This window comes from Pipra filicauda, unplaced genomic scaffold (assembly GCF_003945595.2).
Source record: "Pipra filicauda isolate LSUMZ 115617 unplaced genomic scaffold, ASM394559v2 scaffold88_size2543281_pilon, whole genome shotgun sequence".
NCBI lineage: Eukaryota > Metazoa > Chordata > Aves > Passeriformes > Pipridae > Pipra > Pipra filicauda.
This window is the reverse complement of record NW_024105075.1, coordinates 1,546,853-1,560,791: the sequence shown is the minus strand read 5'-3', so window position 1 is coordinate 1,560,791 and position 13,939 is coordinate 1,546,853. Positions and strand designations below refer to the sequence as shown.

At 39.3% G+C, this 13,939-nt stretch overlaps 1 protein-coding gene across 1 annotated transcript in view; it reads right to left on the bottom strand.

Annotated features, from left to right (window-relative positions):
- The window catches only part of IGF2BP3 (insulin like growth factor 2 mRNA binding protein 3), a 114,696-nt gene that overhangs the window by 22,477 nt on the left and 78,280 nt on the right, over window positions 1–13,939 (bottom strand). Inside the window, exons 6-10 of the mRNA XM_027738448.2 lie at window positions 12,140–12,424; window positions 9,824–9,958; window positions 9,129–9,251; window positions 6,607–6,742; window positions 4,640–4,771 (exon numbers count right to left, since the gene is read on the bottom strand). Of these exons, the coding sequence (XP_027594249.1) occupies window positions 4,640–4,771; window positions 6,607–6,742; window positions 9,129–9,251; window positions 9,824–9,958; window positions 12,140–12,424 (811 nt within the window). The remainder of the gene's footprint in view (window positions 1–4,639; window positions 4,772–6,606; window positions 6,743–9,128; window positions 9,252–9,823; window positions 9,959–12,139; window positions 12,425–13,939) is intronic.

The following is a 13,939-nucleotide window of genomic DNA, read 5'->3' as shown; positions in this document are numbered from 1 at the left end:
GCAGTTTGGCTGGGATACTTGTTAAAACATTTTTTGTGGCAACATATCTTCTAAAAAAAAACAAGCACAGGGTATATTCACTTTTACTCTTCTCCTCATACAAGTCCCAATGCTTTGTGCAGGTGCTCAGGTCATGACACTTCGTTATGAATGACAGTGGGCAGACTAATGAAGCTCTTTGCAATTGTGTCAGAACTGCAACACACACGAGCATTGAAGTGCAGAGCTAAGGAGAAAGATTTAAGGGTAAACAGAAAGTGATGGTTTCTCCAGGCCCAAAAGCAGCTGGACAAGACATCAGCTACAAATAGGCACAGAAAAGCTACTGGTCCTTAGTATGGTCACACAAGGGCATACATCGATCAAAAAAACACCACTAGTTTGATCATATCACCAGGATCACAAGAAGAAAATCTGATGGCAAAAAGAATCTTTAACTCCTAGTATTTTTTATTTATCCTACTTCTTCCTCAAACCTTGAAACATTTAAATGATTCCCAATGTTTGTCTGATTTGTCTTTTAGGAGTCCAGAGTAATATAAACAGATCTTGGACTTTTGCAAATAGAGAGAGAAAAATTCAGAAATTGAAACAATATACAATTCCATTGCATTCCTTTTAAATGATGCACAAAACAAGTGCTTTAAAAACAGGGAAACAGAGTTTGGACTCCGCAAATTATACAATTGCAATATCAACAACTGTTGCTAGCAATAGGTAAAAATACAAAAAAAATGGATGGTTAGCCTGCACTAGATGTGGTGCTCAGACAATGTTAGCCACATGCAATAGACATGTGCACACATGCATGTTTGTATCTGTAAGCAGAAAAGTACCCAGGACAACTTGTGCTTTCCTGTGTGGACTCTACTGCCAGGACAAAGTAAAGCAACACCAAGATTCTTAGGGAGACAGAAACTGCATCTCATTAGATCAGATGAGACTTTGGTGTTATACACCAGTGTGAACCATCATGGAGATGGACACTAGAGAATAAGATATCTCAATCACATGGAAATCATTCTCCTGAATGTGACCCAGTCCAAGGAGCTAAATGTGAACTGGTGCTTGACAACATCTCCATCTCCTAAGTTAGTGACACTGGACTGTACCTGAAGCAGCTGGAGAACAGTGTTCATGCTCTTGTCAAATAAGCCTTATAGGTTTGCATGAAGAGGGATAGGATGAAGCGTCACACACATTAGCATAGCTAAACCCACATTAATACAACTAAACCCAACTACTCAGTCCCAAACTCCTGAACATTCAGTTTTAGGAATGCTTGGCTCCAGCTGTATGTATGGGTGTTCAGACCTGACACTAAGCTCTGGCACGTTAACAAAATCCTAGGTCTGCCTACTATGTAGGTTTTTCATCTTTACACCCATATAAAAAAACAGCAGCAGAAATGCAACAGACACTTGTTTCAATAATTAGGATGACACCTCAGTTTTTTCGGTAACAAGTCCTGCAGAGGGTCATAGCAATACTTTGTCACTAGAAAACAGTACATATGAAGGATCAGCTCCATATGGAAACTCTGCTGCAAATGCCCAAAGTTCAACCACCTACCTCTTCTGACCCAAGGGAGAGCCACTTGTGAGTCCATCCCCACAAGGTGAAGAAAGGGTCCATACAAAGATATTACAACAAAAGTTCCATAACCTTCAGGCACATCACAGTGGAGTCTCAAGGCTCACTATGTGGTTTGTAAGCACACAAACAGACTTCAACAACATTTGGATGCCAAGAGGCCCCTGACGATGGTGTAGCTGAAATTGCCAAGGAACACACCTTTGCTCAGTCAAACAAGCAGGAGACAAAGGAAGAGCCACCCATGTCCAGTCTGGACAAAGCAGCAAAATTCACACTACACAAAAATAAGTGAGACAGCAGCTTGTTATACCTTATACCCCGATGCCAGCAGTGTTTTCAGAAAGGATTTTCAGCTGACTGAAAGGGATATCCTCAACATCAGCTAACCAGTGCGCTCCCAAGCATAAAAGAACATCCACTCAAAACAAGCTAAAGGGACTTAGGTTGCTCAAACACTTTTGCCAGAACAAGGAAACTGTTAGCAAATAGCTCAAAGGTAAATGGACATAAAGTCTCCTTGCAAGTTCTTCATTAATGTTTCTTCTAAGACCTTTTTTCCCTGAAGCCTCTTTTAGTCACAGATTTTATTTAAATCCCTCACATGCTTTACTAGATCTCCCTCCATGTTTACCTTTAGCCTTTCAAATTGTTTCCATTTCTCCTTCAAAATACAGCCAGACTTTCCCTCCCTCTTTCTACTTCTGCATGCCCCAATAACCTATTTAATTAGTGTCTGAAAAAATTGTTCTACTAGAGGAAAAAAAAAAAGAGGAGAGCAAAACTCAATTACAGAAAATTAATTCACACAAGGTTTAAAAGTCTTCAAAATGGAAGTTTTGTTTTCTGAACAACTGCATCCATTAAAAGAACAGACTCATACTTTTCCTTGTTTTCTCTCCCCAGAGAGGGACAGGCACTCCAAGGAATCTGAGGGGCTAACTTGCCTGAAGTCCACAGAACCACCTTCTCTTTTCCAAATACGGTCACTTGCAAGTACAAAAAGGTGAGATAATTTCAATTATTCATGTTCAGTTCTTCAAATTGTTAATTTGTTTTAGAAGCCCATCGTATCAGGTTCAGGGGCTGTACTGGTACCACCCCCAACCTCCACAAAAGCTGTCAGAGTTTATCTATGCAACCTGTGAGTTTCTCTCTTTTTGCATTTTAGCTTGTCACACATCTAGACTATATGGAATGAAAGCTTTTTCAGAAGACTGAGCATGAACAGAAGCAAGGGAGTTCAGACAGTGTGGTCCTTCCAGCTGCAAAGTTTCTACAGTTTTACACAGCAACACTTGTTTCTTGATGCCTTTTTCCAGATGTTGCCACTACTCTATGTCCAGAACCCTGGAAATTGCCAGAGATCTCAGCAGGCCAGAAAAGATGCATCTAGGGGGGGATAAAGGTGCACTAGCAACAAGGGGACAGACAAGAGTAATCACCAAATTCAGCATTGTTTAGGTGCGTATTTAAAGCAAAAGCAAAAAGAATCACAACAGGGGGGAAAGGTGGGAAAGAAATGAAAATAAACCAAGTGATGAACAGAACTGTGGGCTTACAGTATGCATCTCAAGAATAGCAAAGTAGTTTGTAAATCTGGAGTAAAAAGAAAGGAAAAGCCACACTTTTAATTACCACTACAGAAAGTTATATACTGTTAACAAACCACATCCTTTCTCTTAAGAAAAGAAGAAATAAATTGAGGCAATCCATTATCAGAGATAACATTTTATATAATACAATGAAGCAGAAACCTGTAGTTTAGTTTAGTCTGCCAATCTAATTGAAGTGCAGAAGGACTGGGAGAGAATTTGTCATAAATAGAGGCTCTACTATTAACAATAAAATAACTAAGTATAAACATATTTCCATTGCACTCTTCATTGAAGCACTTTTTTCTGATAAAGCCACTATTATACTCAATATAGTTCATAATACCAAAGTTTTTCATTCCCAGAAACAATGCTATGAGTGCGGAATTTTTCCTGTTCCTTGCAGAGACTTTTTCTTGGCTTCTTCTTCTGGGAAAAATATTTAGGCAACAACTACCCTTTAGTGCAATGTAACTTGAGTTATTTGATAAAGTTCAGTGTGCTGTGCTGCGTTTTTATTTTTTTAATTCATGAATAGTCTCAGACTTAGCTCTCTAGATGTCACTGCAGGGCAAAGAAGGGGACAAAGTGAGCAACAGCAGAGTTCTCTCATCCACTTGTTAGAGTTGCTCTGAAAATTCACCTTCCATTGAGCTGCTAACAACCATCACCCCCAGAAACAGGGAAGAGATGAAAATCACCTTCTCTGTGTAATGAGGTAGTGCTTTGCTATTCAAGAAAAGAATCTCAATTCCAGAAAGACTCTGGAGCTTTCTGATATAAAAAATTATCTTCTGCTCCATAGCAAAAGACCTCATTATCATTACTAATCAGCACTGAATTTGAGTAAGATTCTATTGAACTTTTTCACATATTTATTAGAGAGCAAAGTGGCAAGTAAATCACAGCTTTCTGGCGATTAATCCATGTAATTTAAATCCTATATATTTTGCAGTACTGTATTCAACAGGGCTTGTACACTTCTAAAATTGCTACATTCAAACAAACATTTTAGCTGCATATAGATTCCCACTTTATGACAAGAGATCATTTCCTTCCATATCAACAGGAATAAACTTGCAGACTAGCATTATTAATTGAAAACTTCATCAATTTTTAAATTCTATTTTATATGAGATTTCTTTCTGTAATAATTCAAATTCTCTATAAAATAGGATCTACCAGTTTTCTAAGAAACACTATTTTCTGGTTTCACTGAGCATTGCACTAAACGAGCAGTGACCGCCTGCTCCCAATTGCAGCCACATGAAGCTTTTCAGTGTGCAAGCAGGAAGACAAACATTTAGAACAGAACACAGTACCAAAACACTATTCCCAGATTTTTCAGGTAATTTGGCAAAAGATGCAGCAATCTGCTCAGTTTTGAACAGCAGCATTGGACCGATTAGTATCACCATCCACTAACCATCCAAAATCAGAGCTTCCCTTACCCCAAATGGTGGATATGAAGCAGCAGCAGCAGCAGATGCAACACTCACTGCGGGAGGTGGTATTCCTGAAGAAGAAGGTGGGAACAGACCCAAGGCATTCAGATTTAATCCAGGAATTAAATGTGCTTGAAGCTGCAATGGCAGAAGAGTTATTTAAGATTTACAGTCCTGGTTATTAACTTAAATAAAATCGGAGTTGACATAGTCTATCAACCTTTTGGGATGTTATTTAAAAAAAAATTCATCCCCATTACTCCAAGAACTCTGCTTCAAACCTATTTCCCAGACACATGGACAGACCAATAGCATTAAAAACATGTAGTAGGAAAGACATCTGGCAATCCCTTGCTACAATTTAGTAAGCGAAATATATTTCAAACTCTATGGCAAGACACCCAGATAACAGTACAATTTACCTTCAGAGTGAACAAAATTATCAGAAAAATAATAATTTTGGCCTTATACTAAAAAGACAGTCCTGTGGAAACAGAAAGATCATGCACAAACCCTGACTTTTCATACTCTGGGGGCATAGATACATGACACTATAACCCCATCCTCCTTCCCCTATCCTTTCCCTCACACTCCTTTGCAAAAGATGAAGTGAGATACCTCCAGCATTTGCTGGGAAAGGATCAGCTGTAAAGTTGCATGTCTCTTGCTTGACCACAGCTGAGAACAGTGGCGGCATCATACGGTAAGGAAAAATCTGTTGTCAGTGATACAAAACTTTTCAGTACCCTTTTCCAGATAATTGCCCAGTAATATGAATATGCTTTAGAAATACCTCAGACAGACACCGTCTCAAACCGTTAAGATAAGTCACCAAAAAATCCCAAAACTTCACCAACTCTAAAACTACCCTAATCACTACAAACTAAACTTTAAATCCATACAGTAACAAAGGCAGTTTTTGGCTTTCCACATGTTTGCCAAACAGCAACACAGTCTCTAGCTCACCCCATGTTATATGAACACAGTCTCTAGCTCACCCTGCTTGTTATATGAAACAAAAATGCACCACAATAAATTACTTCATGTCCTCATGTGTAGCTTATGTCCTGCAATTTGCTTAGCATGGGAGGCAGGGGGAAAAGCGGGAAGAATATTCTCTCTAGTCAGTAGGAAAACCATGAACACACATTTCTAGAAAATCAGGACTACTGTAAACTGCGAAATATTTCCAATCTAATTCTAGACCATAAGATTTAGATACACATACACAAAAAGCTCTTCATAACTTATCATAAGTCTCAATCATTTCTCAATATGCATTAGTAATACTTTGGCAAACTAATGAGATATGTTGTTTTCATTACATAAGATCCAATCATCTTCAAATAGCTAAATGCCTTTATCATCTATATCAAGAAAAAACTTTTCATAAAGCCTTCTTAAATTAAATAATTGAAAACAGGAGAGACCCTTCTTCCATACATATGAAGAAACTGTGAATCACTACTTCATAAAACATGCAAGGTAGAGCACACAAACCACAACAGCACAAACACACCTTCCTTCATGTTTTTGCAACAAAAAAAAAAGTGAAATGGTCATTCATTTCCTCAATCTGAATCAAGTTATCAGTTCCCCCACTCAAAACCAACCAGAAAAGGCCTTCATTACAATAACATACATGTATAAATAAATAAATAAACACGTGCTCACACTCCCACAAATTAATAAAAGAGGCAACAGAGGCTGCAACAGGAAAATTCTGATATTAGGAAAAAAAATTCACCATAGAATAGTGAGACAGGGCACAGATTGCCCAGAGACACTGTGGGCTTTCTATCCGTGGAGATGTTCAAGAGGAGACAAATCCCTACACAACCTAGTTTAACTTTGAAGTGGGGCCTGTATTGAATAAACCCCCTGCTGAGCCAAGTGACCTCCAGGAGTCCCTCACACCTAAATCTTTCTATGGTTCTAGTTTCAGAAAGAGACCCCACCATAAGAAAACTCACATTCATAGCAGCAATGTCATTTTCATAGGACTCCCTGATTTTCTTCATAATTTCTTCCTCGGCCTTGGCACAAGTCTCAATACTGCCTTTAACTGTAATGGTCCTTTCCGGATTATAGAGTGTCAAGTCCTGCAATCTGCAAAGGAAACAGAAGCACAGTTAATTAGCAAACAAAAAGAGGGTAATCCATGTTTATCATTAGAGAGAAATGACATCCGAGAGTGTCAAGTTTGCTCTCCAAAGAACCATAGAATCAATTCATAACAGGGCTCAAACAGAGAATCTGGAGAAACTCTGACCTCCCAGGAAACACGGCAAACTACCACAGTGAGGTTTGGCATGAGATGGTTAAGACATGCTTAGGTGCTATGCAAAATGGAAACCATCACGCTGTGTAGGAATGTAAGCAACATTCTGCTTCACACTCCACATCAGCCCTACCAACAGAGAGGGCTTCAGACACTTTAGACACCCCATGAACACAGGCCATAAGAAACTTTCTTTCTGTGAGAACTATAGTGTATTCCTTAAGGATGGAGGGGGAAAATGCCCAACCCTCAGTGAAACTGCAGGAGAGCCTCCAAATACTCAAAAAGGGGAAAAGGAAAGCTGTGTGCAAGTCAACATTTGCTGCGAAATGCTAGTAACTCCCCTGGGAAAACAAAAGGGTGGCAACATTAAACGAGTGCTTTATTTGGTAACAAATGCTAACTTACTATGGTAAAATGGAATAAACAAACTGGGAAGCCACGGCATATCCATGCACTGAGAAATGGAAAAAGGGGTGAAGACAAAAAGTTCAGAGCAAGATGCAGGAGTGAGGAAGCCCGTGGCAGAAAGTAGAGAGGAAGCAGAATGCAAGGCTTTGCTTTCTTGCACAACAGGTAGCATAGCAACCTGCACATCTCAACTGAACAGTGGCAAGCACAAAATGCATCCACAAAACAGTCCTTAAGTTTCCAGCGCAAAAGCCTCAAGTTACTGTCTCAGGAAGGAAAGTGATGGGAAATACCCCAAAGAAGAAAGGAAATGCTTTCCCAAACCATCTGCCTTACTTTACATTTATAGACAAGCTTACAAAATAGCCTAAATGAAGAGATCGGGAGAAAGACTAATTGGATAGAGCAAAATCAGTGGGCAAATATGCTCTCTTTACGTATCGATTATATCAGGCAACTTCATGGGGCTATTTCAGGCATAGCATGACAAATACAATCTTGAGACCAAGGTTTTAGTGCAAATAAACCATTAACTTACTAAATTAAAAAAATACTGTGTTTACAGACAATATGTTATTTGTGTCACCATCAATAAAGACAAGTTGATTTCACAGAAGGAAGACCGTTATCCCATTTACCCTGTACACATTTTTTTCCTTTAAGCAATAGCATTAACAGTCTGAGTACTGTTTGCAAACAGAATATTTATGCCAGCACAATTAAGAGAGCATGCTGGCCTTACACAAGCTATTATTGAAGCACACATTTCATTTGTTTCTCTTCCTTACACTAGTTCCATAAACACTTACACACCTTTAAGGAGGGCCTCAGGTTCTTTCACCCAAATTTGATTTCCTCTTTTTGAGGAGCCACATTCACTCCAAACTTCCTTGTCCTCATTTGAGCTATTTTCTGCTGTACTTTTTTTGTCTTCTGCATGTATTCACACCTCTTCATCCATCTTCATGTGTCTTCCAAACTTTTTCCCCTTCCTACAGCCTATAAGCCTTATTCTCACCCTTTCTGGATAAAGCCAAACCCAAGATGCCCTCAAATGCTTGAGGTTCATGCCAGAGCATTAGTTATTCAGAACAGGAGGTTCTCTGTGGATATTACTCCGGGGTAAAACTACTATTGACTGCCAAGCTTCTACAGAGATGTTAATCTAAACAGTGATTTGCAGATTTCCAGTGAAGGTGAAAACTCTTGTCTAATCTCAGCTAAATTTGAACAGGTCTCACAGTTACCTTCACAGACTCATGGACCAAAAGCTATTACTTTGAAGCAGACTAACCAATGTACCACAGTTTGGCTGCTAGTGGTCAAGAGGGACAGAACTGCTACTAAAAATACTCTTTCCAGTATTCATTTGCTTTACTTCCTTACCTCTAGTCCAAAAATTTAATACATAGCTGTAACTAAAACATCACTAATTTCACTCATTTTTGCACAAAGCTCAGAACTGATCCAGACTTACAGTTTCAAACACTCATCATTACATATGGTATAATATGTTAAAAACAACCAACACTTAAAATATAGTCTGACACAGGCTCCACATAGCCTATGTTATTTTTAGGCTTGCTCTTGACTGAGTTTGCAATGAAGACTCACTGTTTACATAAAATTTAACTGAGCTTAAGTAACAGTTTAATCCACATGACGGAAAGGCCTCTGAAGGGCTGTTATCTCAGCCTTCAACACACATAATATTTTTCTAAGAACTCTGTACCTGAATGTACTGCAGCAGTATTGCTGCTATTTGAGACATCTCACCAAAACCTTAGGCCACCGAAAACTTACGGAGATATCGTGATTTTAGTATCTGTGTCCTGTTCAATTTTCTTCAGGTTTCTTCCCTCTTTGCCAATAAGTCGGCCAACGAAGTTATTGTGTGCCAATATCTTCAGGGGAATTTCTTCTGTACTGTAATGGAAGTTATAACCAGTGAGACTTTTGGAGACCAGAGCATAAGTTTTTATGTGTGTTACGGATTAATTTTATTTTCATAGAAACATCCACAACTCCCATTCACTATCACATGTTTACACTAGATGCAGAACAAGTCCAAGTGCAGTGGACTTCTCAGAACTATCACCTAGAGCTTCACTGTAATGTACCTTGAGCTAAAGCTCAGATTGAGGTAGCAAGAGCTATTGGGAAGAAGGAGGTATATCTTAAAGCTTTTAGCGAGGGCTCACAACTTGTTAAGCTCACTCTGACTAAAAGCTATCAGTTGCTCAAGAAACTTCTGTATTTGCTCCCATTCGCCTCAAAATCACAGGCAGACAATGACTGAAACAGCAGATGTGTGCTGGGGCTAATTAAGCAACAAGACTGTCCTGAAAGGCAAAATGTCTTAATTCCTTTACATACTTAGAAAAGGATAACGGCAATGAAGATTCACTTGTTAACAGTTTTTAAAGACTACATCTTTAAATGGAGTCAACAAGAATTCAGAATTTTTAATGCTTCCACAATGAATGCCTTTTACTCACAATTTAGTATCTTGAGCTTCCTTTTGCATGATCTCCATAATAATTTTACAAGCCGTTGAGCAGCCTTCAGGAGTTGAGTGGATGGTAATTGGTTTCTCAGCAGCACCTGCATTCTCTTTACGATGAATATCAATTCTTGAAAGAAAGAAAAATGCTAACTGTAACCATGTACTCTGTGGTAAGCCTTCTGTATTTTCAACTCTCATAAAACTAATTTATTTTGAGCTAACAGTGACTACACTTAAGTGATTTAATATTGAAACATTTACAACTACTTAAACATATCCTAAATACTAATTTTTATGCGTTATAAAGAGTCTCTCCTATCCTGATTTTACCAGTTAAACCCCATCTTTGTAGATACTGGGATCTCCTTTCCTCGGTAGGGTCCCATCCAGATACACAAGGGAGTTATTAGACAATCTGTAGTAAACCACTGAAGACATCTCATCAAGCTTTCCCAACACTCCATCATTAGCCCCATTGCTCCACTAAGAATGACTGTGCAGCTACAGGACAGTCAGGCTTTGTCCCATCTTGTCTTTAATTAGCTCAGCAGCAGAGTTTCCCAGCACTCCTCTGCTAGCAAGTAGCATCACGGCACTCACATCCATCCTCAAGATTAGTTTCTTATACTTTTTCATCCTGGATTTTGTCCTGACATTACCTTTCCTCTAGCCCCAGCCTCTATTACCCTAAAAGCACTAGCCTTGGTCTACATCATGGTTTATGTAGCTCTAGGACTTTAACAAAAATTAATTTTGACCTGCATAAAGACAATGCCTAGGATATTACTGGTCCTCTGCCAATAACTGCAGGTCACATGCTCTTTCCACCTCTGCTTTTTCCTTTTGCCCCTCTTCCCCAAATCATAGCTGTTTCCAAACTGAAACAACAATGCTGCTTTTCAATAAGGCCCTTCATTTTTGCAGTTCTTTCCAGTACTGAAAATTCATTTAGTTTCACAATGAAGCATTTTCCAAGAAGCCCATGACAATCCTTGGTAGAAGTGGAAGTATATGAAATTTCTTTTTTTATCCCTAAATCAATGAAAACATCTTTCTTGAAGTTGCATATCTGTAAAGTTAACAACCTGCAATTATTTCTGCTCTATCCACCGTTCTTTTAAGATATAAAAGTTTTCCTTATGCCAATTTTCCAGGATTTTTAGAGTTGGAGAACTAGATGTTTTAGATATCACCTGAAAAACTGGTTACCCATAGGCAATCTACAGCCGAGTCTTGTCAGGACACCACAAATCTCTTAAACCTGTGCAGTTAAACACACTAAATAGTCTCCTGGGTTACAAAATGCTAATGAGAATTTGGAAGGAGCATCATGATAATCCCAGGTTTGGAGGGTGGGGGAAAGCCTGTTTGTTGGGGGTTGGGGTGTAATTAGAGAGGACTCTTTTATCCTCATTAACTACTCTCAAAACTGAAGCCGCCACCCCCTCTCATACCCCTCACACACAGCTTATTTCCACATCCTGCCTGCTGCAACTACAGAACTGGGGGCTCCTACCAGTGTACCGCTGAAGACAGCATTTTAACTCTGCTTTTAGGGGTATCCTGGAAAAGTTCTCGGAATAGGAACCCCACCTCCCTCTTCATCTGCGCTGAGCTCTTCCTTGTGGGTAGGGATTTAACACACACTGGAAACAATCTCCTCCAGCGTCTCTAGACCCCAGTTCTCTAAGCTTCTTAAGTCACTTAGCAGCTTGCTTTTTGCCTCCCGTGCATTTCCTTAATCTGCGTCTTGGTGTGGTCTGCAACTTGATAGCAACAAATGTGTTCTCCAGAAATACAGGGGGGGTGAGGTGTAAGAAGTAGTGAGGGTAGATAGGAAGGGGTTTAGTTCATTTTTATTCTCCCCCCTCTTGAATTGGCAACATTTACAAATCTTAAGAATGTCATAAATCAAACTAAAGCTAGAATAAACACCTGAAGACTTGGATATGTCAGCACACTGACTGTATGTCCCACAGACAAACATATAACAGCTCTTTCAGTTTCACTTTTTGTGCCAGAACCATAACAGTACATCTGTAAGCAAACCTCTCCAACAGAGTACTATCCTGCTAGCACTGCCTAGTTTCCCTCTTCTAAGAAGGGAGAAACAAGTCAGTATTTGAACATACACCAAGGACAGAATTTAATCCTTAAGTAAATCTTGCAAAAGACTTCCTGTTCACCGTTACCTTCATTTGCTCTCTGACCACACAGGTTAGTTGTGAAGTTTTACAAATTCCCCTTTACATCAGCAATGAGAACACAATATGAAAGCTATTAATTACAGTTTTGTAAGATAACTTACTTGGACTGTGTCTGCTTTGTAATGTTTCTGATTGTTGCTCCTTCTTTCCCAATAATGGCTCCTACAAACTGCGTGGGAACCAGCATCCGTAGAGGAACGTCTGACTGTGGTTTCTGCCTTGTGGTTGCGCCAGGTGACCCTTGCCTAGGAGGACCCCTCTGTCCAAATCCACGTCTTCCCTGGGGATGTTGTTGCGGAGGTTGCTGGGCTGCCATTTCATCAGGGATGTATGCAACTTTCAAGGAATAGTTTTCAAGCTGAAACCCGTTCAGTTTTTCTATTGCTCTGTTTATTTGCAAAGGGGAGGAGAGAGGAGATTAAAAAAAAACCACAATCACATGCAGGGCCTTATGAAATGACAAGTCATTCAGACACCGACTTTTGGTCTTTATAAACTGCATGGTAAAGCTAAAAACTGGTTCTACAGTGAAGAGTTACATTTTAAATTCTTCAGCCAAGATTTTGATTACACAAAGTCACAATATTAAGAACTACAAGTTAGTTCTTGCTTGCTCTGGGCTTCTGTGCACTTTATAGGTTTTGCTGGTCCAACTCTATCAGCAAAACCTCACAGGAAACAGAGCTTATACACTCAAAAGCATTCTTTTGCCCGATTTAATTTAAATCAATTTCCCAAATAGAATTAAAGTTGCACCAGAGGGAAAACTTTTTAGTTGCTATCACAGCACCTTCATTAGGGTTTTTGCCAGCATAGCTATTTGGCTGTAGTTTTTGCAATAAATGATATAGCTATGACAGGAAAGAAAATAAAATATGAAAGAAGACAGTATCTAGTTCATTCACAGCAGGAAAGGAAGCAAATTCAAATGCTTCTCAATGGCATCTGAAATACCACTTTGCAGATTACAATAGCAAAGTGCAACTTACCAACTAGTCATGTTGTAAGTAAAGTTAATTTTTAAACTAGGAAATTAAAGCCCACACATGTTAAACTCTCAAGAGATGCAAAGTTGTTAGAAGGCATTTAAATGGTGCTTCAATTTCTCTTTTAATTAGACATCACAGAGGGATACTGCCCAAATATACACAGCCCACTCCCACCATGGGGGTCCATCACACTGAATAACCTTTTGGTTGCTCAGCATTCCCCCTCTGCTCAGTCCCTCTTTCTAACCAAGGTGGGGACAAGCCAGCCAGCCTGACTTGCTGGTGGTCTTCTTTTTACAGGGGGAACACAAGTCAACCTAAAAACTTATTCTGTACAACTAAAGATCCAGCCAACAGTAAGAATAACTAAGCTACACACAACACCCTGGTAAACTAGTGGCATAAAACCGACACACTTGCCCAAGAAAGACATTTCAAATTTTGCTTCGAAAGGCATTATTATTATTCAGATTATCTGTGATATATTGATCACTGAAATATGCATTGATTTGGAGTAGCTTAAAAATGCCAGGCTTAATCTTGGACCAATGATTACCAGGAGATTTTCTTTAAAGACAAAATTTAAACTAAAAGCAGTAGTGGGAGGGAGGGGGTTTCCATCTGATATTAAAGAAAAGTTCCAAACAACATATGAGCAAGGCCTGTGACATTCGGAAACTTAACCCAGTCCCTCCATTCACACATCTGCAGGAGCTTACTGCCAGTTTACCAAACACTCAGCCTTTGCAACACTTTTACTCCTGCCTCTACTACAGAGATGAAGCATGGTGCTAGCTAATCACTGGCATTTTCAGTAGCCAGTGAAAAATACTATTAGTTTCCTGTCCCATTTGATAGCCTGGGTCTCTAGCAGCTGTTGAAGCCAAGCAGCAGCTTCAGAGGTAAGTGGTA